At 40.1% G+C, this 26,572-nt stretch overlaps 1 protein-coding gene across 1 annotated transcript in view; it reads left to right on the plus strand.

Moving 5' to 3' along the window:
• Positions 1–26,572, plus strand: part of LOC311514343 (potassium voltage-gated channel subfamily KQT member 1-like) — a gene marked incomplete at its 5' end in the record, with an annotated part of 745,885 nt that overhangs the window by 35,830 nt on the left and 683,483 nt on the right. Inside the window, one exon of the mRNA XM_084616893.1 lies at positions 9,705–9,795. Coding sequence (XP_084473019.1) covers positions 9,705–9,795 — 91 coding nt within the window. The remainder of the gene's footprint in view (positions 1–9,704; positions 9,796–26,572) is intronic.

Consider the following 26,572-nt stretch of genomic DNA (forward strand, 5'->3'; position numbering starts at 1 on the left):
CCTTACTTTTTTTTAAAAAGCTGCTCATGGAATGTCCGAGGAATAATGCAGTCTCATGTGATCTGTATGTGCTAAAAGCAAACCTTCTGTCCCTCTGTACCATCTCCAACATCAGCAAATCTAGCCAATAAGACACTGATACAGACTGCTCCCGAGGTTTGTATACAATGAAAAGCACAACCAGAGCAAAATTCTACCACTTCAGTTTGGCAAAAGCCCTGGAGATTCTTTGTAGTACAGATAGCAGTGTTCTGCTTAAGCAGAATATACCTTTTTGCTCTGTATTTGACATTTTAATCAGAGAGAGAACCTTTTTGCTTTCTTCATCCCTGGTTATGTAATAAGCAGTGGAAAAAAGAAATGTACATCCAAGTTAGAAGGTATTCTATCTGGGAGTTGTATAGTAAACACTTCCACCCACATATGACTTCGATGGAAAATGCAGAAGTTAGAAGCAATTGCCATCTGAGGTGATACAATGATCACTTCAGCTAAGAATGCAATTAAGGTTTCTCATAGCATTTATTTTATGCATAGCAACCATGGAATGGTCACATCTTTATATGATTTGAGAATACTACGTATGTTTTTTTCTTTCTTTAGCTATACTTGAGGTATGGAAAATGTGGTCTCTGGTGGGTGGACTGTGTTTCTCAAGATGAGGGTTATGGTTAGCTGTTGGATGAAGGCAACAAAGGTTAACATTGCCCAGAAAAACACAGATCTCATGGATGCAGCTGAGGAGGATGAGTCAAAGGTAGCAGGGCCTTTGGACCATGTTCTGACAGCCCCTGAAGCAGTTGCTGCCTTTATAAAGTGTTTACTCTGGCAGGAGAATTAGGAGACTGACTACCTGTGCATCTTGCTCCTCTGAAAGTGATGCATGTAAGCAGTGGGAAAATTTAAAGAGTCCTAAAGAACAGGCTGCTATAACAGAGTTCTTCGCAGTATTGTAGCTGATCACTGTGACTATCTATGATTCTGTATTTGGTGTGCTTTGTGCAAGCTAGCATTCTCTAGTACCTTGATTTGTTCGTGTTTGCCTACTTCAAAATAAACCTACATTCTTTTTATAAAATACAGTAAGTGATAGTCTCTTTCTTCTGTTTCCCTGGCTGCTTATTCATCCTCCATGCTATTTGCCTGAATGGGAGTGATGTCTTTCAATAACCAGTTACAGTTTGACCTCTAAGGTCCAATAAAGTGAGAGGGAAGGAAAAAGGTGAAAAATTATAGGGGCCTGTATAGAAGACTGACTTTCACCAGCATATTTTTAGAGTGTATGATATTGTTCCAACTTTGTACTGTAGCTGTATGAATGGAGGTCAAGTAATCAAATCTTAAGCTGATAAGCTTGCAATTAATGTTCTGTTCCTTTACAGTGAGGACAAGCATGATTATAATGTACCGGTATTCATTATTTCACTAACGTTTTCATTCATCTCATATAGATTACCTTTGTGAATCAAGATTATATGCATCCCCAGATTAAACCTGGGGAGACCCCCTGAAATGCACGAATAAAGCATATTTTTTTCAACAAAATGTTTGGCACTTATCTATATTCATCGGATTATCCCTTTAAGTGAGACAGCACAGGACCAGATGCCATGTGGAGCTGTTATATAACCAGTTAGTGGATACCTTTTCTCCCTGCCTCTAGATCAAAAGGGAGTAGAAATACCTACTACCTATGGTGTGCTGCTCAATCACCAGCCAATGATTGGGAACTCCTGTAATCTGTATTAAAGAGAAACTGAGATGACTGATTTTAATAGCATGGATCAATATGGATATTTAAAAATAAATGAACCTCAATTTTGAAAGTGAAATAGCTGATACTGTTGTAGTACTCCCAGCCTCGAGAAACATTTCTGTGTGTATCCTAATAAGCATTGCAATTTTACTGAAACATTGTTGCCCAAAGTAACCAATTCTATTCTGCATCACAGAATAAAGCAAGAAGGTGTAGCAAAGGATAGGAAAGGTCCCAAATTTCATGGGTGCGTGATGAATCTGTCCTTTTATGGGTACCAAGGGAACTCTTCAGAACTTGTTTCTGAGCATGTGCAGTGACAAACTGGAGAACAGGGAGTTAGCTCAGAGAGCTCTTCCTGTTTGCTTAGGTTTTAGGGGTGAGGGTGTTGCTTGTGTTCATTTTAAATAAATGTTGACAAGCTTAAATTCAAGCTCCCTTTTCTACAGTTGCATTGCTTCTGTTTCTTTTCTCGGTAACCTGTCCTCACTGACAGATAAATGTCCCAGGCATTGCGGCTGCATCATACTGATTACTTCCCCAGAAGTGTATAGAAGCCTCACTGCATGTAGCTCACAAGACCAAAGAGCCCTGGTTTCAGGTGGCTGTTGGGACAGGGGAGTGGTGGAGCCAATTAGTTGTTGCTCTACATCAGGGGTTCTCAATCTGGGGATCAGGACCCCTGAGGGGGTTGCGAGGTTATTTCATGGGGGGGGGGGTCGTGCTGTCGGCCTCCATCCCAACTCCCCCTCTGCCTCCAGCATTTATGGTGTTAAATATTTAAACAAGTGTTTTTAATTTAAAAGGGGGATTGCACTCAGAGGCTTGCTATGTGAAAGGGGTCACAGTACAATAGTTTGAGAACCACTGCTTTACAAGGTATGTACCCCACAACTGTTAGTGGATTCCTGAGCGGTAATATGCTCGGTAATTTAGGGCTGGCAGTGTGGCCTCGTGGATATAGAAGATCTAGGTTCAATTTCTGGCTTTGACATTACTTTGCTGAATGACCTTGAATAAGTTACTTCTGTTTCAGTTTTGGCATCTGTAATAGCCTTTATCAGATGAGAACAAATACTTGTCCGGGATGGTCTAGGTGTCCTTGGTCCTAATGACCTTTTGAAATCCCTTCCAGCCTTACATTTCTGTGATTTAGAGCTGGTTAAATTCTTTTTTGATGGAACTTGTTTTGCAGGAATGGGTCAATTTCAACTAACTTTTTTAGATTTGTTTTTAGTAATTTTCCCATCTAAATCAAAATGACTGTTTTGACTTTCTCTGTTTTGATGTATTTTGTATTACAATTTTAATCTAGTATTAATATATGTATTAGGTTTAATATATATTTTACTTTATTTTGACATTGTCATGTAACGTTCTGTCAAAAATGTTCCAATGAAGTCATTTTTAGTGTTTCAGAATTGTGTGTGTGTGGGGGTGTGTGTTTTGTTTTGACATTTTGCTTTCCACATAATTTTTTTGACTCTTCATCCCAGTCCAGGCCAAAAACAAATTTTGAATTGTTGGACCCTCCAATGGGAGGGAAATTGCGTTTTCCGAGTACCTCTATTAATGGTCCTCTGCCCAGCATTAACTTCTCCATTTTTGTAGGTGTGCAGGCATAGATGTTTGGGAGATGCCCAATGGCAACAAGGATTCCTTGGGTGGTGTGTTTCTTTCTCTCTCTCTCTCTCTCATCTACGACAGAGACTCTGTACATCACCAGGGTTTAGGATGTGCAAGGGTGGTTCCAGGGGATTTAAAGTTTCACCACCTGCATGAGTCCTAAATCACCTCCTTTGACGTTAGTATTAATAGGAAAGACCATGTGGTGAATCTCATGGGACTTCCTACATACTTCCTCACCTTTTGGGGGCATATCCCTAGAAGGGAGTGATGTGAGCCATAGTTTGTGACAAAGGAAATGCTGTCCCTCAGATGAAATGATGACTGTCTGAATTTGTTTTTTGTCTCCATGAGTTTCATTATAAAATATATATTATTCTCTTACAAACGGCTTTCACCATGGCAGTGGTGATATTCTCTTAGTGAAGATGTTGAGTGGTGGAAAGCTTTGTTCATCCAAACTCTACTCTAGAGTTAGTCTTCTAGCTAAAAATTAGGGGATGAAGACTCCAACTGCTTTATCAAGATCACATTACCTTGCATTATACTGACAGTTTTAGAGCAAGAAGGCCAGAATGCTTAAACTCTTTTTGGGGGGATTGACAGGGTCTAAACCTTTCGTTGTTTAAGCAGTGTTAGGATGGGCTTAGATTCAAGCCTGTGGGCAGAAGCTATGTGAAAAGCATCTATGTATCGTAAGTGGCACTTATTACAGCGCACACAATGCCCCGCACAGCTGAAATACGCCAGGGTCTGACTATTGTTCAAAAACTCACTTACTAATTATCACCCTCTCAAATCTCTACGTGTGGATGATGGTGGCTGAGTTCTCCAGGATAATCTAAATAGAAGTATCTTTGTCTTCAGATCCGTTTTCAGGCCCACACCAAGCATTAAGCTACCTGTTGTTGTCAGCGGGCGAACTGTCCTTACTTGATAGTGTCCTTACTCAATCAGCTGCTTATGACAGTTGATTAGAGGATATTAATGATCCAACCAAGTGGATGGACTGATTTCTTTTTTAGGATTCATCCATTATTTTGGAGGTCTAATTTTCAATGGCTGTTGAGGACCTATGCCTGCACCCAAGAATATTCCTGTTCAGAATTAAGGATCACCTTTTTTGGCACTTTTCAATATGCACATGAAATAATTGGAGAATTGGTAATGGCATGGTTTGAACTATCCCTTTACACTTGTGATGAGGACTCTGAGCATGGTGACTGTATTGTCTTGTTGCGTGCCTCAAATTGTGGTATTAATGCATGAGAAGGAACTTTTTCTTGTGTGATGGGGAAAAGCCTAGAAGATCTTGCCTGTTTATAGGGTCTGTTTGTGGGTAATTTCTCAGGCAGTTGGACAGCATTCGCAACTTTGGAGGATACTTTTTGACCATGAGGTGAATGTGGAAGAGCAAATTTCAGTATGGACCAAAAGTATGTTTCAATATCCACACATTTCAGATATGTAACATTCCCTTCAGGATGCTGACTGGGCAAGGAAGAACCACGAATCTGCAACCTGGGGTTAGCACCAACTCTGTCTCATTTAGTACTACCTTTTAAAAACTACTCCTAGATGGCAGCAATTGTGGAACAAAGCAGCATGAGTGATCAAGAACCTTTGCTTCTAAGTGAGTGGATGTTAGCTCTCTCTAGATTGCACTTGTTTATGGTTATGCAGTAAGTGGATGTCTTACTCTCACTATTGGTATATAAAATCTTAAATAATACAGGCTCAGTCTACTCTTCAGTTGTCATAGATGAGTGCTAGGCTGTGTGCATTCTGATTATTTCAGTATATGTATAGTTCTCGCCAACATTAAAATAAGTAATCATTGCACTTCTATGTGTGGTGGATGAGTTTTACATCTGTCAAGTTGACTGTATGGCAGAGAATTAGGCTCAGCTAACAGCTGGCTGAGAGGGAGCTTGTAATGAATCTAGTGCTAGCACCAGCCTGTGTGACACAGACTAATTTGGGGTTCTCTTAAAAACCTTGGAATCATTGGCCATAAAAACATAAGAACGGCCATACTGGGTCAGACCCAAGATCCATCTAGCCTACTATCCTGTCTCCTGACAGTGACCAATGCCAGGTGCCCCAGAAGGAATGAACAGAACAGGTAATCAAGTGATCCATCCCATTGCCTGTTCCCAGCTTCTGGCAAACAGAGGCTAGGGACACCATCCCTGCTAATAGGCATTGATGGACCTATCCTCCATGAATATATCTAGTTTTTTTGAACTAGGGTTTTCATGGTCCACAAAGGCCATCTCTTACCTTTAGGAAAAATCTGCAACCAGCTTTTACAGCTAGCACCTAGTTTATATTGATTTATATTTTCAAGCCCGTCCTTGCAAGAAGAAGAGGACTAAACATGTCTTGGTTTTATTGTTTTTAATGAGTGTCCTCTATATTCTTGGTCCCAAAAATAGATGTGTGGTTGAGGGCTTTGTGGAGCCCAAAGGCAGTGTTAGGAAGTTGACCCCTTAGAATTCACAGGATAATAGGGAGGAGGAGGAGGAGGAGGAGGAGGTGGTGATGATGATGATGATGATGATGATAAAAGCAACACTAATTGGTTTTGTAAACACCCATATAGAATTTTAAGATCTTTTGAGTCTTACCAACAAATTTAATGAATTATTTATATCTGGTTTGGATGCTGTTGCATGATAGAATAAGAGAGGAGTATATCAAGACAGAGTTGATGCTTCTAAAGTATACAGCTACTTCTAGACTAATTTCTTGAGGTACATTAAGATTTTATAAAGTAAACTACTGAATATATGTTGGAGAAAGTGAAAACTGGTCACTGAAGCCTTGATCCTGCACAGACTTGCATTCGGACATAATTGTATGCATGTGAATAGTCTCAACTTCAAATGGATTACTGATGGCTGTGAAGCTGAGCATATGCATAAGAGTTTCTTGGACCAGTATGTGGAAATAGAAACCTAAATCCTATCATGATACTTGGAAATGCTGTTCAATGAATTAAATTCTGCCTGAATTAAACTACTTGTTTAGGTGAACTTATTTGATGTACCATATGAAAATTTTTTCTCCACGGTAGGTTACTTGTACAGTATCATGTTTGCAAATTTATTCTGAAATTTCACATTGATTCTACACGTGGTTCAAATGTAAAATTGCCCTTTTTTGTGCTTAAAAATGAAGTCTAGATTCTGGTTTATTCCATTATTGGGTTTCTTGTGCCTTCCTGTAAACACCTGGTACTGGCCACTGTAGGGGAAGTGAATACTGAATTACATACAACTCTTCTGTGATCCATTACAGCAACTACAGTTTTCTTTCAAAAACCTCTGATGCAGAAAAGAGCGCACACCTCTCCTCACTCAAACTTTTGATTTTGCTGGTTTTTGGAAGGTTCTGTTGGTTGAGGGGCTTCAGAGTTGAAAAAAGATATTGTGATCCATTCAGCATTAGGAGCCCGAAGAGTAGTGAAAGTACAACATGATCTGAACTCCTGAGAAAAGTCTACCACAGGGTGACAGAAATCTGTTTGTCAGGAAGCATAAATATTGGGTAGTCCATGTACTAACTACAGTAAATTTTATCTAGTATATTTTTTAAGTGAGCCTCCTTTGAAGTGTAAAACATTAAGAACAACTTTTTTGGAAAACTATTAAATTTAAGGGACAAATTCTACACTGATGTACATCCTAGGAGAATAGGATTCTACTGGGTTAAGTGAGCAACTAATTTGGGCCTAAATGCTTGCTTCATTGGTATGTTTTGTCAATCCTTCCATCTCTTAAGATCTGTATTCATATTTTGGGGATGCATGCAGGGGGCAATTCATCCTGTGTCAACTGAAAAGCGTTTTAGTTATTTATATTGCTGTGACAGTTGGTGAGCTTAGTAGGAGCACAGCTGATCAACTTGAAAGTATCAACAGTTGAACTTAGCCAAAACCCCCTCTGTGACAACAGATATTTGTGGAGCTTAAAACTTCTAAGGAACTTGCAGAGCAGTAGTTCCTTGTTCACAGTAAGAAATGTCAGGACACAAAATTCACACTAGGACTTGACCTGGAGGCAATTTAATTGGAATGCTGTGGATGAGAGAACCAACTGTACTAAGATATTTAATCTTTCCTGCTGGAACACAAATCACAGCTCTGTTTCCCTTCCCTCTGAAATTCTGAGTCAATACTGGAGAATAGGCAATCCTAAAGTCCCTCCCAGTTTTTTATTTTGTTTAAAACCACACAATGTCGTTAAAAGGGACATTTGCAACTGGTTTTGAAGGTCACTGTAGCATATGACCAAGAATTAATATGATTAACACAGGCACATTAGTAATTAGACCATACAGGAAACAGAGATTTGAGGCTGTTGGGGTTTTTAAGGCTGTAAACTCCTATATCTCAGTTAAATGATGGTTTTCACTTTACAGATTCTGGTTAATACTATATTCTTCCTGTAATTGTCTCCCAAATTATAAGATGCTGGGCACAACTGTTAGCAGCACCACCTGCTGAGCAGCTTGAGCCATAGTGTGGACTTCGCTATGGTAGGGGGAAAAAATAAGCCCAGCAGTGAGTAGTTCTTGGCTTGAGATGCCTTCTAAAAACTATTAAAAGGAAGGAGAATGTACTGTTTTGCTTTTATAAGGCAAAACATATTTAGCCTGTCAGAGTCCAGGAAACTTGATTATGCACTTGTGAACAACTGAATGAAAAAAGGCTTAGTATAAAAAACAAGACTGCAGTCAAGATCACTGAAATGTAGGGAATGCAAAACTTAAAGGTCCTAGAGCAGCAATAATTCTACTGTGTTCCTCTTCCTATATTTATCATATATTTAATGACATAAACAATATCTAACTTAAGTACTCGTTTTGACAAGAAAATCAGGAGTATAACACAGGGTTACAACTCAGATGAGTTAATGTTGTTAGAACCTTTCTATCTTCATTTGCTGATTTTTTTGCGAATTTTAAACAGTGCAGCCAACAGAGCTTGCCAGCTTTTTTTTTTGCTCGGGAGTTATTGGGCTAGTTGTGCCAGGTTCATGATGGAGCTTGTAAGCTCTTTGAACTAATTCGTTCCATAACCCACAGAGATTGAGGGATGGGGGAAGAGTTTGGCAGCTAGTTATATGTGGGGCTAAGGTTTTGTGGATGGCTTTGGTAGCTGTGGTGAGAGTTTAGATCAGGACCCTTGTCATAGAAGGAAAGGATTTGACAGCTGAAGGAGTCAGTAAGTGTGGATGAATGTTTCTGGGCCACCCAAATGAAAGAAGCAGAACCTCTTGGCTTCTCTGATGTATGTAGGAACAGATGTACAGTTCAGCCCTATGTTTCCTGAGAGGCATGGAGGGGGTGGTGAGAAGTGCAGTAAGAATTCATCCTGTGGTATAGACATGAGTTCTCTGTGAAACATTAAGTTGCACTTCTATCAACTATTCTGCGTGTTACCATTTGTGCAGAGATGATTGATAAGATACTTCAATAAATGAAGTAATGGGTATTTCATTGATTCTTAAGCATTTAAGTGCACCACATTCTTAATTTTTCCCCATTTTATATTTTATGGTTCTCTAACAAGTTTTTAGAATCGTGCATATACTTGTGCTAGAACAATGGCTATAGAAATATTACATCATCTCTGCTGGTTTGTATGTATTTTGTAGTGGTTAATTTCATTACTTCAGTAATTACTTACAGTGACATTAATTTAACCAAAAAAAGGAAAAAAGTACTTGTGGCACCTTAGACTAACAAATTTATTTGAGCATAAGCTTTTGAGAGCTACACGAAATCTTAAGCCGAGATAAAATTGTTAGTCTCTAAGGTGCCACAAGTCCTCCTTTTCTTTTTGTGGATACAGACTAACATGGCTGCTACTCTGAAACCTGTCATTAATTTAACCCTTAACTCTAGTAGTGTCCCTGACCCCATTAGAATTAACTTGCCAATTTGAAAGATTCCCATTGCAGAGTAAAGGTAATAGTGACTATTTCACTTAAAACCATTGTAACTGTGTGTAAAGTCTATTTTGGAAGGAGTTGATGATGTGAATTTTAGGTATTTAACTGAAGACAGTATCAGCTTTTTTTTTGATAGCCACAAGTAATGAAAGTTCACTTTTTTTTTTTTTTAAATCTGAAACTTCATTGGACTTAAGTGGCACTTCTGGATTTCCAGAACACTGAATTCAGCTGAAGCAGAAGAAAAGGATGATTAAATTACATGAAACAGAAGCATTTTTTTGATTAACATTAGATAAACCAGTATTTGCGGTGTAGCATCTCTTTGACATGTCATTAAACACTTCCGTTTTTTGTTACAGATTTCTACTGGTGCTGATTTGTTTAATTTTCAGTGTACTCTCTACTATAGAACATTATTCAGAATTTGCCACAGGGACCCTTTTCTGGATGGTAAGTATACTCCTTTTTTGTAAAATATAATTGTTTTGGTGACAAATCTGTTCTTTCTGTAAGTTGAAAAACAAGGGAAGGAAATAGAGATCTATTAGCAGTCTATTAGCAAGACAAGGGAATTTAAAATACTAGCTGCTGCATATGATGGAAAAGTAATATAGAATTTAAGGATGAAATAAAGTTACTTAGAAATTCTATAAATCTACAGAATCTGAGTATTCATTGTGTAGCAGTGTTCATTTTTTTTATTTTTTAAGTCCAGAAAAAAAATGATGATCATCTAGTCTGACTTACATAACCAAAACACAAATTTTCACCTAGACATTCCTATTTTAAGCCCATAACTTTTGAGCTAAAAAAATATATCAAGGTATGCAGTGTTTAACGGGGTGTCCTACCTCCAGGAGAATGCTACTTTTTTGCACCTGAAAGTGCAAATTGCTAAAAGGTTATGACCTTCAGAAATATTTGAGTCGCAGTAATAAGCATTCTCTGGCACAGTGATTTAGCAGTGTCATAAATATAAAGGGAAGGGTAAACCCCTTTAAAATCCCTCCTGGCCAGAGGAAAAATCCTCTCACCTCTAAAGGGTTAAGAAGCTAAAGGTAATCTCGCTGGCACCTGACCAAAATGACCAATGAGGAGACAAGATACTTTCAAAAGCTGGGAGGAGGGAGAGAAACAAAGGGTCTGGGTCTGTTGGTATGCTGCTTTTGCCGGGGATAGACCAGGAATGGAGTCTTAAAACTTTTAGTAAGTAAGCTAGCTAGGTATGTGTTTTCTTTAAATGGCTGAGAAAAGAACTGTGCTGAATAGAATGACTATTTCTGTCTGTGTGTCTTTTTTGTAACTTAAGGTTTTGCGTAGAGGGATTCTCTGTTTTGAATCTAATTACCCTGTAAGGTACCTACCATCCTGATTTTACAGGGGTGATTCCTTTACTCATATTTACTTCTATTTCTATTAAAAGTCGTCTTGTAAGAAAACTGAATGCTTTTTCATTGTTCTCAGATCCAAGGGTTTGGGTCTGTGGTCACCTATGCAAATTGGTGAGGATTTTTACCAAACCTTTCCCAGGAAGTGGGGTGCAAGGGTTGGGAGGATTTTGGGGGGAAAGACGTGTCCAAACTACGTTTCCCAGTAAACCCAGTTAGAGTTTGGTGGTGGCAGTGGATATTCCAAGGACAAAGGATAAAATTAATTTGTACCTTGGGGAAGCTTTAACTGAAGCTGGTAAAAGTAAGCTTAGGAGGTTTTCATGCAGGTCCCCACATCTGTACCCTAGAGTTCAGAGTGGGGGAGGAACCTTGACAAGCAGTATCTGGTAGAGTTTCATGCTCAACCTAGAGACAGAGCAATCACACCAATGCCTCTCATAGTTTAGTGGCAGAATTTTAACAATATTACAAGCCTATTCCATACTTCTCCTATGTGTCACTGCTGTCCTTTTCAGATTTTAGGCCAAATAAATTTTGTGCTTGTCAGGACTTATCGCTTACTAATCTACTAATGTCTCAGGCTTTCCTTGGGGAACTTATTAAGCAGCATACTTAGTATTTTGCAAAAGGACATTGTTATATGCATTGCTTATCTATAGTCCTTGGTCTCACTGTTGTCCCTGCCAGTAGAGGGTGACAATTAGATCTTGCTGTGGTGAGGAAAAGCTGTCCATTTGGAATTGGACTGAGGTCACTAACTCATTTCACAATGGCCACTGAACGACCCTCAGATGGTAATAGTGTTCAGTTACCACCAGTCCTAGGCTAGCTTTGAATGACTGATATTCAGATGAGAGGCTATGGAACACCAAAACATACAGTGCCCAGTCCATACCTCCATTTGAAAATGTTTAGTGGTCCGCAAATGAAAAAAGGTTGAAAATCACTGGTGTAAATTTACAGCAACTTAGATCATAGAAGATGAGGGTGGGAAGAGACCTCAGGAGTTCTAGTCCAACCCCCTGCTCAAAGCAGGACCAACCCCAACTAAATTATCCCACTCAGGGCTTTGTCAAGCAGGGCCTTAAACACTTCTAAGGATGGAGATTCTACCACCTTCCTAGGTAACCCATTCCAGTGCTTCACCACCTTCCCAGTGAAATAGTTTTTCTTAATATCCAACCTAGATCTGCTGTGCTCAGTGTGTAATATCACAACAGCTATTTTGTTTTTTTTTAATTGTGATTTCCTAATGTGATGGATTTTTGCTTTACAGCTGGCTTGAGAATCAAAGCTTAGGTACCCATTTACTTCACTGGAGCTTAAACTTCATTAGTGCATGCAGCCTTCACATGTAGTTGACTAAAACCATCATTAGATTCCCAGTGTTATTTTAAAGCATTTGTCTAATGCTGTAGCAAATGTTGCTTGGCTTTGCTCAGAGTCAAACAAAGTGCAATTTTGTTGGTCATGTGCAAGTCTCTAAAACCCTTATAAATAAATACTGTAATGGTAAAATATATTGAGTCAGAACCTGACATAGTGATACTGAGAGAGAGTCAGTGTTGGCCTCTGTTCTTACACAAATACACACATAACCAGTATATCTAGTGCTTGCGGAAGAACTGCCAGGTTAATCTTCCAAGTGACTTCAAGTCCTTTGGTTTTTTGTTTTTCCCAACCAAACGGATAAAGCATGGGCATTGACAGTACTAAGACAGTATCTATGCCAGTCTGTCAATGTGTTGCAACCCTGAGCTGAAAGGTCCATTTCTCTGCGACATGAGTAGTGTCACTTCCATGTCGCTGAATCCTTAGCTTCCCTGCTTAATTCAGCTGACAGGTTAGTTGTGGTATTGGCCATTTATATGGCTACTTGTGCAAAATAGAAAAGGAGTACTTGTGGCACCTTAGAGACTAAAATTTATTTGAGCATAAGCTTTTGTGAGCTACAGCTCACTTAATTGGATGCATTCAGTGGAAAATACAGTGGGGAGATTTGTATACAAAGAGAACATGAAACAATGGGTGTTACCATACACACTAACGAGAGAGTGATCAGGTAAGGTGAGCTATTACCAGCAGGACAGAGAAAAAAAAACTTTTTTGTAGTGATAATCAAGGTGGGCCATTTCCAGCAGTTGACAAAAAGTCTGAAGAACGCTTGGGGGCGGGGGAGGGAGGCGGGCGGCGCTTGTGGTGTTTAGATGCTGCTTGTAATTATTAGAACTGGGAGCACTGGGTGTTGGGAGTCTGAAAGGATGGGAAACAGGAAGGAGCGGGGGAAGTTGAGGAGGCTGAGTGAGAGCTACCGAGGGTGCAGCAGCAGCTTGGTGAAGAGGTTTCCACTTTTAAAAATACAGTCCTATTGAAGTTCGTGAGTACCTTGCCTGGTTGCTCCAACATTTTGTTGACTAGGATGGATCTTCTGTCTCTGAACCCACCTGTACCCTTTCTGCAAAGCCCAGGTGAGCTGCCAATTGCTTTTACTACCTGGCTCTATATGTTGAGACTTACCTGCTTGCAATCAGTGCTACAGAGATTTCTGGAGTAAGAAAGCGTGCTCTGCTAATCCACTACCTTTGAGCAGAAGGGCAGCGTATATTTTACACTTTTCCCCTTGCAGATGATAAATGAGACTGCACTTCATTAAAGAATTTATTTGTGCCAAAAGTGAATGTAGTAGCTAATCGCTACAGATTTCGCCGGTGTGAGCAGAAAACAGGGGAGACTATAATGCATTGTATTGCTTCGCTGAGGAGTCTGATTGTAATTAGTGACTTTGGGAATATGGCAGATGAGATGATTAGAGACCAGCTCACTGAGAAAACAACCATGCTTTGTGTAAGAGAGAGCTTACTTCTAGAACCACAACTTACACTAGAAAAAGCAATAACCATTGCTACTCAGATTGAGTCAACTACAGCTGAAGCCAAAATAATGAGCATGGATACAGGAGGCACAGTCCAGGCTGTGACTCCTCTGCAGAAAAGTTCGCTATCACTGCAGACAAACGATTACAAGAGGAAAACTAATGAAAAACCACAGAATCAGCAAATTCAAAATACTGTAAAAGCATGTTTTTGCTGTGGATCCCCACCACACCTTGCAAGCTACACGGGATGTCTGGCAAAAGTAGCTCAGTGCAATCATTGCAAAAAAAATTGGGCATTTTGCTAAAGTATGTTGCAACAGCCAGTTCAATCAACAGGTGCATGCAGTTACAATACCAGATGGTACTGTGCTGAGCATGGACAAAATCACTACTGCACATATTCCAGAACAAATAAAGTGCACTGTAAATGTTTCCGCCATACCCTCAGGCAAATCACACACTCTATTCAGCGAATGTTGGACACTGGCTTAGCAGTATCTATACTAGCTGATTCCATCTATTTGCATTACTTTAAAGATGTGCCTCTTTCTGAACCCAAACTTCACTTGGTGTGCTATTTGAAAAACCATATTCCGGTACATGGCTGCCTGCCAGCAATAATTACTTTTGGTGATTGCTGTGTAACTGCAGAGTTCTTCATTGTCCACAAAGGCACTCCTATCCTTGGCAGAGATTTACTGGCTGCTTTCAATCTCAGGGTAGTTAATGGACGAATTGATCTTCCTCAGCAAAGCACTCTTGCGGTAAACACAGGAGTTTCAGCTGGGACCCAACACCAGGTTGAAGAGAAACTCAGCTGTGCTTACGGGTTTCCGCATAAAGTTTAAAATGCAGAATAATGTGATACCTGTACAACAGAAGTTACGGCGCTTACCATTTTCAGTCAGGGAAGCTGTTTCAGAGGAACTTAGGAAAGTTGTTTAAAAGGACATTGAAGAGTGACTCCTCGGAATAGGTTTCACCTATAGCAATGATGCAGAAGAAGGGTGGAGGCATTTGCCTTTTTGTGGACTTAAGGGAGTGAAATAAAGCTATTGTGATTGACAGCCATTCTCTTCCTCACATAAAAAGTATTTGCAGAACTCCATGGAGCAAAGATGTTTTCTACTTTGGATTTGCAGAGCGCATACCACCAGGTTATGTTGCATGAAGACAGCAGAGACCTCACAGCACTTATTACACATGAGGGACTACTTCATTTGAAACGTGTTCCATACTGTCTCACATCCGTCCCAAGAGCCTTCCAAAAAAGTATTCCCGTAGAAGGAAAAGGCCTGGGTAGAGACCGTCGGATCATGGAAGTCAACAAATGGCTACACAGGTGGTGTCGGAGAAGGCTTTGGATTCTTTGATCATGGGATGGTGCTCCAAGAAGGAGTGCGAGGCAGAGATGGGCTCCACCTAGCAAAGAGAGGGAAGAGCATCTTTGGAAGCAGGCTGGCTAACCTAGTGAGGAGGGCTTTAAACTAGGTTCACCAGGGGAAGGAGACCAAAGCCGTGAGGTAAGTGGGGACGTGGGATACTGGCAGGAAGCATGAGCAGGAGAATGTGAAAGGGGAGGGCTCCTGTCTCATACTAAGAAAGCAGGACAAACAGCAAGTTATCTCAAGTGCCTATACACAAATTCAGGAAGCTTGGGAAACAAGCAGGAAGAATTGGAAGTCCTGGCACAGTCAAGGAACTGTGATGTGATTGGAATAACAGACTTGGTGGGATAATTCACATGAATGGAGTACTGTCATGGATGGGTATAAACTGTTCAGGAAGGACAGGCAGGGCAGAAAAGGTGGGGGAGTTGCACCATATGTAACGGAGCAGTCTGACTGCTCCGAGCTCTGGTATGAAACGGTAGAAAAACCTGAGTGTCTCTGAATTAAGTTTAGAAGTGTGAGCAACAAGGGTGATGTCATGGTGGGAGTCTGCTGCAGACCACCGGATCAGGGGGATGAGGTGGACGAGGCTTTCTTCCAGTAACTAACGGAAGTTACTAGATCGCAGGCCCTGGTTCTCATGGGAGACTTCAATCACCCTGATATCTGCTGGGAGAACAATACAGCGGTGCACAGACAATCCAAGAAGTTTTGGAAAGTGTAGGGGACAATATCCTGGTGCAAGTGCTGGAGGAACCAACTAGGGACAGAGCTCTTCTTGACCTGCTGCTCACAACCTGGGAAGCATTAGTGGGGAAGCAAAAGTGGATGGCAACCTGGGAGGCAGTGATCATGAGATGGTCAAGGTCAGGATCCTGACACAAGGAAGAAAGAGCAGCAGAATACGGACCCTGGACTTCAGAAAAGCTGACTTTGACAACCTCAGGGAACTGATGGGCAGGATCCCCTGGGAGAATAACATGAGGGGGAAAGGAGTCCAGGAGAGCTGGCTGTATTTTAAAAGAATCCTTATTGAGGTTACAGGGACAAACCATCCCGATGTGTAGAAAGAATAGTAAATATGGCAGGCGACCAGCTTGGCCTAAGATCAGCAAGGATTTCACTGTTAAACACAAAAAAGCAGCTTACAAGAAGTGGAAGATTGGACAAATGACCAGGGAAGAGTATAAATATTGCTCAGGCATGCAGGAGTGAAATCAGGAAGGCCAAAGGGGGTTCCAAAGAGGATGGCTCTAGACTGTTCTCAGTGGTAGCAGATGACAGAACGAGGAGTAATGGTCTCAAGTTGCAATGGGGGAGATTTAGGTTGGATATTAGAAAAAACTTTTTACTAGGAAGGTGGGGAAACACTGGAATGCGTTACCTAGGGAGGTGGTGGAATATCCTTCCTTTGAGGTTTTTAAGGTCAGGCTTGACAAAGCCCTGGCTGGGATGATTTAGTTGGGGATTGGTCCTGCTTTGAGCAGGTGGTAGGACTAGATGACCTCCTGAGGTCCCTTCCAATCCTGATATTCTATGTCATTGAGTCTGAAGAATGACCATGGAGTTCAGTGCTATCTGGATGATATCATGTTTGCAGGTTATTGTCACGCTCCTCAGAAGTATTTCCAATCTGTACTAAACTGCACCAGAAAAGCAGGCCTCAAGCTCAATGGGTCCAAATGCAAATTTAGACAAATGGAACTCTCCTTTCTGGGGCATAGAATTTCACAGGCTGGACTAAAACCTGATCCAGATCATATCCTGGCAATTTCAAATGCTCCTCCTCCAACAGATTTGCAAACCTTACGTTCCTTCTTGGGTCTTACCTCCTGGTATGCAAAATTCATTCCTAATTATGTTTGTCATTGAACTGTTACGAGAATAACTACAGAGAAGTTCAACCTTAGTGTGGACAACGGATGCACAAGCTTGTTTTCATTTCACAAGAAATGGTGAAAGACTTGATTGTACATAGTCTAGTACTTGCACTATTCAGTCCTGCATTGCCCGCAATTGTAACTATGATGCTTCTGTTTATGGACTTGGGGCTGTCCTCACTCAACTTCATGAGGACAACACAGAGAGGACTATTGCATTTGCTTCAAGGATACTAAGTAATGCTGCGAGAAAAAGGAAGCTCTTGCTTGTGTCTGGGCTACTGAAAAATGGAGAACTTACCTATGGGGCCGCACGGTCAAGTTGCTCACTGACCACAGCCCTTTGACGACGTTGCTCACAATGAAAGGACTGGGAAGAGCAGGATATCTTATTGCTAGATGGTCTGCAAGACGACTCTTTCAATTATGAACTGAAATATAAGCCTGGAAACCAAAATGTGGTAGCTGATTGCTTTTCTCACCTGCCTTCCCCTTCACCAGATGGTCCACCGGAGGATGAGGCTGTAGAGGATGCCTATTACAAGCACTCTTACTGCAGTTACAAGAGAACAATTTCAAGCTGCTTGTTCAGCGTGTCCAATTCAACAAAAACTACGGGTATTTCTGATAGAGATGGCCCAGTAAACCTAAAAGACTTGACCCAGTTTTGCTGCCTTATTTTAGAGTTCGGGATGAACTTCCTTTGCTTAATGGCTGTATGCTACAAGGTACACACCGGCTACTTGTGCCAGAAGAATTAGTCAAAATTCATACACCTGGCACACAATACTCATAAAAGAATTGTCAGAACCAAATGACTATGGGATCTGCATTGGTGGCCAGGGATGGAGACTCAAACTGAAGCACTCATAAAATCCTGTGTCACAAATGCATGATAAGACTCCAGTGACATGTACCCCTGCATTACAGCTTGTTTCTATTTTTCGAACAATGAGACTGCATACTGTAGCTAACACTGGAGAAGATTCATTTGACTGTAACTTGTGGAAGGTTGTGTTGTGTTCTACATTGAGAGTGAGCTAAATGGTAGAGCATACTTTTGGTGTCTTCCTGTTCAAGATCTGCATTTAGTTCTACTGAAATAGCCCTTATTAAGTTACCATTTCCAAGTTGGTGACACCTGACAATGGGAATTCTATACAACACACATTCAGACCTGAATGTGGCATTCTTTTGAGGGGTTAAGATCATTCTTCTTAATGGAATTTTTACCAGGGACAAACTTGGCCCATTATGTATAGCACTTACTGCATGTGCATTAATGGTTTTTTATCTTTATCCATGCCTTTTCGAAGCTTATAAAAAGAATAGTAAAAATCGATTGGGCTATAAAACTCAGCGTTCTATTCTCTTGATGTGTGAAATCAATTGGCATTCAGGCAATTTATGTGCATGTGTCAAGGGGAGAATACAACACTACTACAACTTTTAAAAGGAAAGTTTTTGTGAAGAGGGGGACTAAAGAGGCATCTGAGAGGCACTAAAATTGTCAGGTTTCAGAGTAGCAGCCATGTTAGTCTGTATATGCAAAAAGAGTAGTTTTGGTACCTTAGACCAACAAATTTATTTGAGCATAAGCTTTTGTGAGCTACAGCTCACTTCATCAGATGCATGCAGTGGAAAATACAGTGGGGAGATTTTATATACACAGAACATGAAACAATGGGTGTTACCATACACACTGTAACAAGAGTGATCAGGTAAGATGAGCTATTACTAGCAGGAGAGGAAAAACTTTTTTGTCGTGATAATCAAGGTGGGCCCTTTCCAGCAGTTGACATGAACGTGTGAGGAACAGTAGGGGGGGAAAATAGTTTTACTTTGTGTAATGACACATCCACTCCCAGTCTTTATTCAAGCCTAAGTTAATGGTGTCCGCTTGGCAAATTAATTCGAATTCAGCAGTCTCTCGTGGGAGTTTTTTTGAAGGTTTTTTGTTGAATTGCGACTTTTAGGTCTGTAATTGAGTGAGTAACCAGAGAGATTGAAGTGTTCTCAGATTGGTTTTTAAATGTTATAATTCTTGATGTCTGGCAATTCTTCAACAAAAAAGCTTCAAAAACAGACTCTGAGAGACTGCTGAATTGGAATTAATTTGCAAAGTGGACACCATTAACTTAGGCTTGAATAAAGACTGGGATTGGATGTGTCATTACACAAAGTAAAACTATTTTCCCCCCTACTGTTCCTCACACGTTTGTGTCAACTGCTGGAAAGGGCCTACCTTGATTATCACTAAAAATTTTTTCTCTCCTGCTAGTAATAGCTCACCTTACCTGATCTCTCTCGTTAGTGTGTATGGTATGTAAAATCCCCCAACTGTATTTTCCAGTGCATGCATCCAATGAAGTGAGCTGTAGCTCACGAAAGCTTTTATGCTCAAATAAATTTTAGGCTCTAAGGTGCCACAAGTACTCCTTTTCTTTTTACTAAAATTGTTGGAGGCTTCAAATAAAAGCAGCTGAAACAATTTTAACCTAATTCTGGGGGGAAATAATGTTCCTGTGCTTAGGACACTTGTGTCAAATTGCTCCTAAAGCAAGTCTTCAAAGTTGAATGTAAAGTTATATCCTAAAAGATGACAGGGATATATCAGAAAAAAACTGTCGCTGAGTTGGAAATCATTTAATCACACAAGCACGGTTCACAGAATGTAGTAATAGCTCTACTTGTGGTGTTCGCTTGGGCTTGGAGTGAATTTCTGCTCTCTGGTAGTCAGGAAAAGACAGGCACGTGCCATAATTTTCCATCTGATTAACAATGCATTAACTTCACTTCTGTGGTTTTGGGACTTGTGAGATTGCTTGTCTTGAGCTTCTATTTGCTGCCAGCTGAGGGAGATGTGCCCTCTCTTTTAAAAGGAGCTCTTTTCCAAACAACAAATATGATGCATATTTGTCACTTAGCTGTTATGAGCTTGTTGCCAGCTCCTTTGCTTGATGAGGTAATTTAGTTTGTGGTCATGCTATGCAAGATAAATTGTAGGACCTTAGCTGTTGATTCTTTGCCCCATTCTGGCTATTTAGCAAGCCAGAACACAAAGGCAGTGACATCAGAACAAGTTTATGGTGAACAGAAAAGGTATGTAGAATTCATGAGTGGATTTCAAAAAGTGTTAGAGGATCAGGTTTTTTTAGATAAGCACACAAGTCCAGTTGTTTATCCAAATTTTCTGGACCTCTTGAGCCTACAAAATCAGTCTGGAAAACTCACGGGAGCAGTGCTTTTGGTGTGATTTCTGTTTAATGCTTGTTTTGGGTCAGGTGTGGTACACGAAACCCAATTTTGGGTGGCTTGGATACCTTTGATAGTGTCCCTATCAAAAATCTGGAAGCGCACTGGTCTACAGAAATGTAAAATAGGTGAGAAAAACAGCTAATTTTTTTCAACTTTGTATAATGGTTTGGTTTAGCTTAGCTTTATGTTGTGGATGAATGACTTTTGAGGGGTGGGGTGGGGGAAGTGGGAAAGAAGGGGTTTGCACTAATCTGATCTCATTGGCCAATCCCTAACAGCCAATGAGACACAATGATTCATTCACTTTTGTCTATCAAGGAGACTAGTCACAATATGTCTGGCTTCAGTGAGATTTGTACAGAAGTGCCTGTAAAACTGAATTAGAGAAACTTAGAGATAAATATGGAACTGTACTGATTCACCAAGTGACTTATGCCCACAGGGTATTTAGGTTTCTAGGTAAGAGACGGAAGTCCAGGACCTCCTGTAGCATTCTCTGAAATGCTCCCAGTTCTACGCACAGGGCCAGTTAGACAGGGAGAACTGCAGGGTCTCAATGCATGAATGAGACGATAGTGTAGGGAGGAGGGGTTTAGATTTATTAGGAATTGGGGAAACTTGGGAAAGAAGGACCCCATACAGGAAGGATGGGCTCCACCTAATCCAAAATGGAACCAGATTGCTGGCACTTGACATTAAAAAGGTCAGAGCAGTTTTTAAACTAAGGGTTAGGGGAAAGCCAACAAGTGCAGAGAAGCATGTGGTTTGGACAGAGACATCTGTTAGGGAAGGAGCTATTGGAGATTCTCTATGCCCTAGTAAGGGGGAGAGGATGAAGATGATAAAGTACAGGTAGGATCTTGGGGGAGGGATAGCTCAGTGGTTTGAGCATTGGCCTGCTAAACCCAGGGTTGTGAGTTCAATCCTTGAGGGGGCCATTTAGGGATCTGGGGCAAAAATTGGGGATTGGTCCTGCTTTGAGCAGGGGGTTGGGCTAGATGACCTCCTGAGGTCCCTTCCAACCCTGATATTCTATGATTCTATGATGAAACTGTCAAATGAAAAGAAGTCGCGTTCAATTACATCATGTAATGGCAGACAGATAAGTGACAAGTTTTGAAGTGCTTATATACAAATGCTAGAAGTCTAAATAATAAGATGGGTGAACTAGAGTGCCTCATATTAAATGAGGATGTTGATATAATAAGCATCACAAACTTGGTGGAATAAGGATATTCAATGGGACACAGTAAGTAATACCAGGGTACAAAATATATTGGAAGGACAGAACAGGTCGTGGTGGTGGGGGAGTGGCTGTAGATGTGAAAGAAAGCATTTAATCAAATGAAGTGTAATCTGAAATGAACCAAATTATACAATAGAATCTCGATAGATAGTAATTCCATGCTTGAATCGTAAGAATATAGCAATAGGGTTATATTGCTGATCACCTGACCAGGATGGTGATAGTGACTGCAAAATACTCAGGGAGATTGAGAAGCTATAAAAATAAACTCAATAATAATAATAATGGGGGATTTCAACTATCCCCATATTGACTGGATACATGTCACCTCAGGACGGGATGCAGAGATAAAGTTTCTTGACACCTTAAATGACTGCTTCTTGGAGCAGCTAGTCCTGGAACCCATCATAGGAGAAGTAGTTTTAGTCCTAAGTGGAGCACAGGATCTGGTCCAAGAGGTGAATATAGCTGGACCGCTTGGTAATAGTGACCATAATATAATTAAATTTAACATCCCTGCGGTGTTTAAAAACACCACAGCAGCCCAACACTGCAGCATTTCATTTCAGAAAAAGGAACTACACAAAAATGAGGAAGTTAGTTAAACAGAAATTAAAAGGTACAGTGCCAAAAGTGAAATCTCTGCAAGCTGCATGGAAACTTTTTGAAGACATCATAATAGAGGCTCAATTTAAATGTATATCCCAAATTAAAAAACATAGTAAAATAACCCCAAAAAGTGCCCCTGTAGCTGAACAAGAAAGTAAAAAGCAGTGAGAGGCAAAAAGGCATCCTTTAAAAAGTGGAAGTCTAATCCTAATGAGCAAAATAGAAAGGAGCATAAACTCTGGCAAATGATGTGTAAAAAATAATTTGAACACCTAGCCAAAGACTCAAAAGTAATAGCAAAAAAAATGTTAAGTACATCAGAAGCAGGAAGCATGCTAAACAACCAGTGCAGCTGCTGGACAATAGAGATGCTAAAGGAGCACTCAAGGATAAGGCCATTGCAGAGAAACTAAATGAATTCTTAGCATCAGTCTTCACTGCTGAGTATGTGAGGGAGATTCCCAAACCTGAGCCATTCTTTTTAGGTGCCTGATCTGAGGAACTGTCCCAGATTGAGGTCTCAGTAGAGGAGGTTTTGGAACAAATTGATAAACTAAACAGTAATAAGTCACCAGACCAGAGGGTATTCACCCAAGAGTTCTGAGAGAATTCAAATGTGAAATTGCAGAGCTACTAATTGTAGTTTGTAACCTATCCTTTTAAATCAGTTTCTCTACCAGATGACTGAAGGATAGCTAATGTGACGTCAGTTTTTAAAAAGGGCTCCAGAGGTTATCCCGGCAATTACAGGCCAGTAAATCTGACTTCAGTACCAGGCAAACTGGTTGAAACTATACTTAAAAACAGAATTGTCAGACACATAGTTGCACATAATTTGGGGAAGAGTCAACATGGTTTTTGTAAAGGGAAATAATACCTCACGAATCTACTAGAATTTTTTGAGGGGGTCAACAAGCATGTGGACAAGGGGGATTAGTGGATATAGTGTACTCTAGATTTTCAGAAAGCCTTTGACAAGGTCCCTCACCAAAGGCTCTTAAGTAAAGTAAACTGTCATGGGATAAGAGGGAAGGTCCTCTCATGGCCTGGCAACTGGTTAAAAGATAGGAAACAAAGGGTAGGAATAAATGGTCAGTTTTCAGAATGGAGAGAGGTATATAGGGGTGTCCCCCAGGGGTCTGCACTGAGACCAGTACTATTCAACATTCATAAATGATCTGGAAAAAGGGTTAAACAGTGAGGTGGCAACATTTGCAGATGATACAAAACTACTCAAGATAGTTAAGTCCCAAACAGACTGCGAAGAGCTACAAAAGGTTCTCCCAAAACTGGGTGACTGCACAACAAAATGGCAGGTGACATTCAATGTTGATAAATGCAAAGTAATGCACATTGGAAAACATCCCAACTATACATATAAAATGATGGGGTCTAAATTAGCTGTTACCGCTCGAGAGAGATCTTGGAGTCATTGTGGATAGTTCTCTGGAACATCCACTCAATCTGCAGCAGCAGTCAAAAAAGCGAACAATGTTGAGAATCATTAGGAATGGGATAGATAATAAGACCGAAAATGTCATATTGCCTATATATAAGTCCATGGTACGCCCACATCTTGAATACCACGTGCAGATGTGGTCACCCCATCTCAAAAGATGGATTGGACTTGGAAAAGGTTCAGAAAAGGGCAGCAAAAATGATTAGGGGGTATGGAACAACTTCTGTATGAGGAGAGATTAAGCTTTGGACTCTCCAGCTTGGAGAAGAGATGACTAAGGGGAGGGGGGTATGATTGAGGCCTATTAAATCATGACTGGTGTGGAGAAAATAAGGTAGTGTTTACTCCTCCTCATAATAGAAGAACGAGGGCTCACCAAATGAAATCAATAGGCAGCAGGTTTAAAACAAACAAAAAGACGTATTTCTTCACACAATGCACAGTCAACCTGTGGAACTCTTTTGCCAGAGGATGTTGTGAAGGCCAAGACTTTTTTTAACCCTGTTATAGAACTAGATAAATTCATAGAGGATAGGTCCATCAATAGCTCTTAGCCAGGATGGGCTGGGATGGCGTCCCTAGCTTCTGTTTGCCTGAAGCTGGGAATGGGCGACAGGGGATGGATCACTTGATTACCTGTTCTGGGGCACCTGACATTGGCCACTGTGTCAGAAGACCAGTTACTGGGCTAGATGAACCCAATATGGATGTTCTTATATTCGTAGGGATCAGATATGTTAAGAAGGTGTCATTTTTACTTTGACTTTTCAGGGTCGAGTCACTTTTTTTAATGAATACTTTTCACTTGAGACATTTCTGTGCCAAGGATTCCAAATGTTCTATTATACTTAAGTCTATAGACCTGAAAGTATAAAAATAAAACACTTGCTGACTTTCAAAACACCCTACTTTCGTCCAATAACGTTGCTGTTGAGGTCAATAGGAGTTTTACCATAGATGTCACTAACAGCAGAGATGAGCCAACAGGTGAATGCTTTTGAAAATCCCACTCTGGAATATAGGATATATAGGAATATATAAGAGAATGGATAATCAGGGTGAGTTGGGAAGATGGGAGAAGAACAGGTCTTCGCTAGAAATAAGCACAGTAGTTCCTATTTCTGGATGATTTGTCTTGCATTTGCTGTGCCCCTGAGTTGATGACACATACAGCAATGTAAAAAGTGCAAGATCCCAAATTTGGTGCAGTATGGTAACATGTCACAGAACATCATCCCTTTATTTCCATTGGCTGTACTTTGCCCTGAATGTCCTCATCCCCTACAAGTATTTATAATTAGAGATGGGTCTGAACCCAACACCTCAGACCTCAAGTTTTGGGGAAGTTCATCCTCCAGAAGAGCTGTCTGGATGGGATGAGTGTCTTCAACGGCCCATTGTCAGAGTTGTGTCCTTAATCGGCCATCAACACATAGCTGTGTAGCCCTGATGTAAATCTATCCGGGGAGTGTCACCCTAGACACACAATACATGTTTGAGGTACAAATCATAGCCAGTATTGATAACTTTAGATACAAAGATGATGCATGGATTTAACCAGGTTAATCAGACTAGATAAATTGTAACTTTTCCATTGACACCTTACATGGAAAAACTTTATGCAAGATTTGTTGCAATTGTATAACAGTGAATATCAATGATATAAATGGTCATCTTAATCATAGAGCATTACAGCTATGTGTTGTCCTTTTTCCTTATTGCCCACCTAATTCTAGTATAATCCTAGTTACTTCCAGCATGAACATGCTTTCTATGAAGTTTTTATTCTATTATTTTTTGTTTTTTAGAGTTCATAATTTGTTTTTAACATGGAAACTCCATGTATTTCAAATTTCCCATTTTAGTGCTCCAATAATGTCTTCATGCTTTTCTTCTATATCTGGCTTGGTGATAGATAATTAAAAACACAGGTAATTTCCTCTTCAAAAAGAATGATCATGGTTTTTACTCTTGTAGTAAACTTTCCTTAGGGAAATAATTAGGAAGTTTCACTACATTTGCTGTTTTTAAAAATGTATATCCAATTTTGTATACTGTCTGCCATTGCACTTGATTTCTACCGTGGGTCAGCTCTAAGTTTTCATTATCCAATGTTTTGAAAAGTTCCGTCCAGTTTCTCCTGTCAAGATTAAAAAAAAATTCTGCTAAACTTTTCTACTGTTTAATTTGATTTCATTGTGAAAGTTTGACGATAATTTCTTCCCCTACTGAAATGTTGCTTACTGAGCTGTTTCATTTTGCTTTTAATGTCTACGATCACTTATAATAGGTACCTCTTTTCTAAATTCTGTGATTCTTTTAAAAATCTGATTTACTCTAGTAATTTAAGCCCTTTTCCCTCTTTATCCATTTCCTCTTCCCATAAGGCACTGAACTTGCATGACGATTCATGGTTCCTATAGTATGATCAAGTTAAAGCTTTCTTTCAGCCATAAATATCGACAAGGTGGTAGTTCAAAAGCAAAATAGGTCTCAGCGTTCCAGGGTAGTCATTGCTTCACAAAGCTATGTTGAAATGATCTTGATAGTGTGATCATGGTAATACAGTGACTGCTGTTTGTTTTTATATTTAGTGGTGTTAATTAAGTCACAGAGAAAATATTCTAGCACTCCCTAAACAATTATTGCACCCAGAAAATGAAAATATATTATATACCATGGCTTGTGTGGAATGTGCCTGTCTACTTTTTTAGCCTCATTTGTCTGTTATCTCAATTACAAACTTTTTTCATATTTTAAAAAAACTCCCAAAATTTTAGTTCATTTATGTAGAATAAAATTAAGCCGATAACTAGCTAAATTATCCATGCTGGGAAAGAGCTTTAAAAACTGAAAAGTCTCACTGATGATTTCTTGTGGCCGGCCATGCTGGAAACGTTGGGTTGCAGAGTGGTGGTTTTGTGTGGTAAAGGAGATTTGGAGGAAAGAATGGCAGTAGTGGGAGTAAGGAAGGAAATTATTCCATTTCAGAGCAGACTTTGCAGAAGTGCATGGAGGTAGAAGTTACTCCTATTTTAGGGACTTGGTAGCTGATGGGCAGTTCTGTTGCAAAGCACTAAAATTGTCAGAGTTACTTTACACCATCAGAAGTGTCCAT

Source organism: Lepidochelys olivacea (genome assembly GCF_965140295.1).
Source record: "Lepidochelys olivacea isolate rLepOli2 genome assembly, chromosome: 1".
In the NCBI taxonomy this organism is placed as follows: Eukaryota; Metazoa; Chordata; order Testudines; family Cheloniidae; genus Lepidochelys; species Lepidochelys olivacea.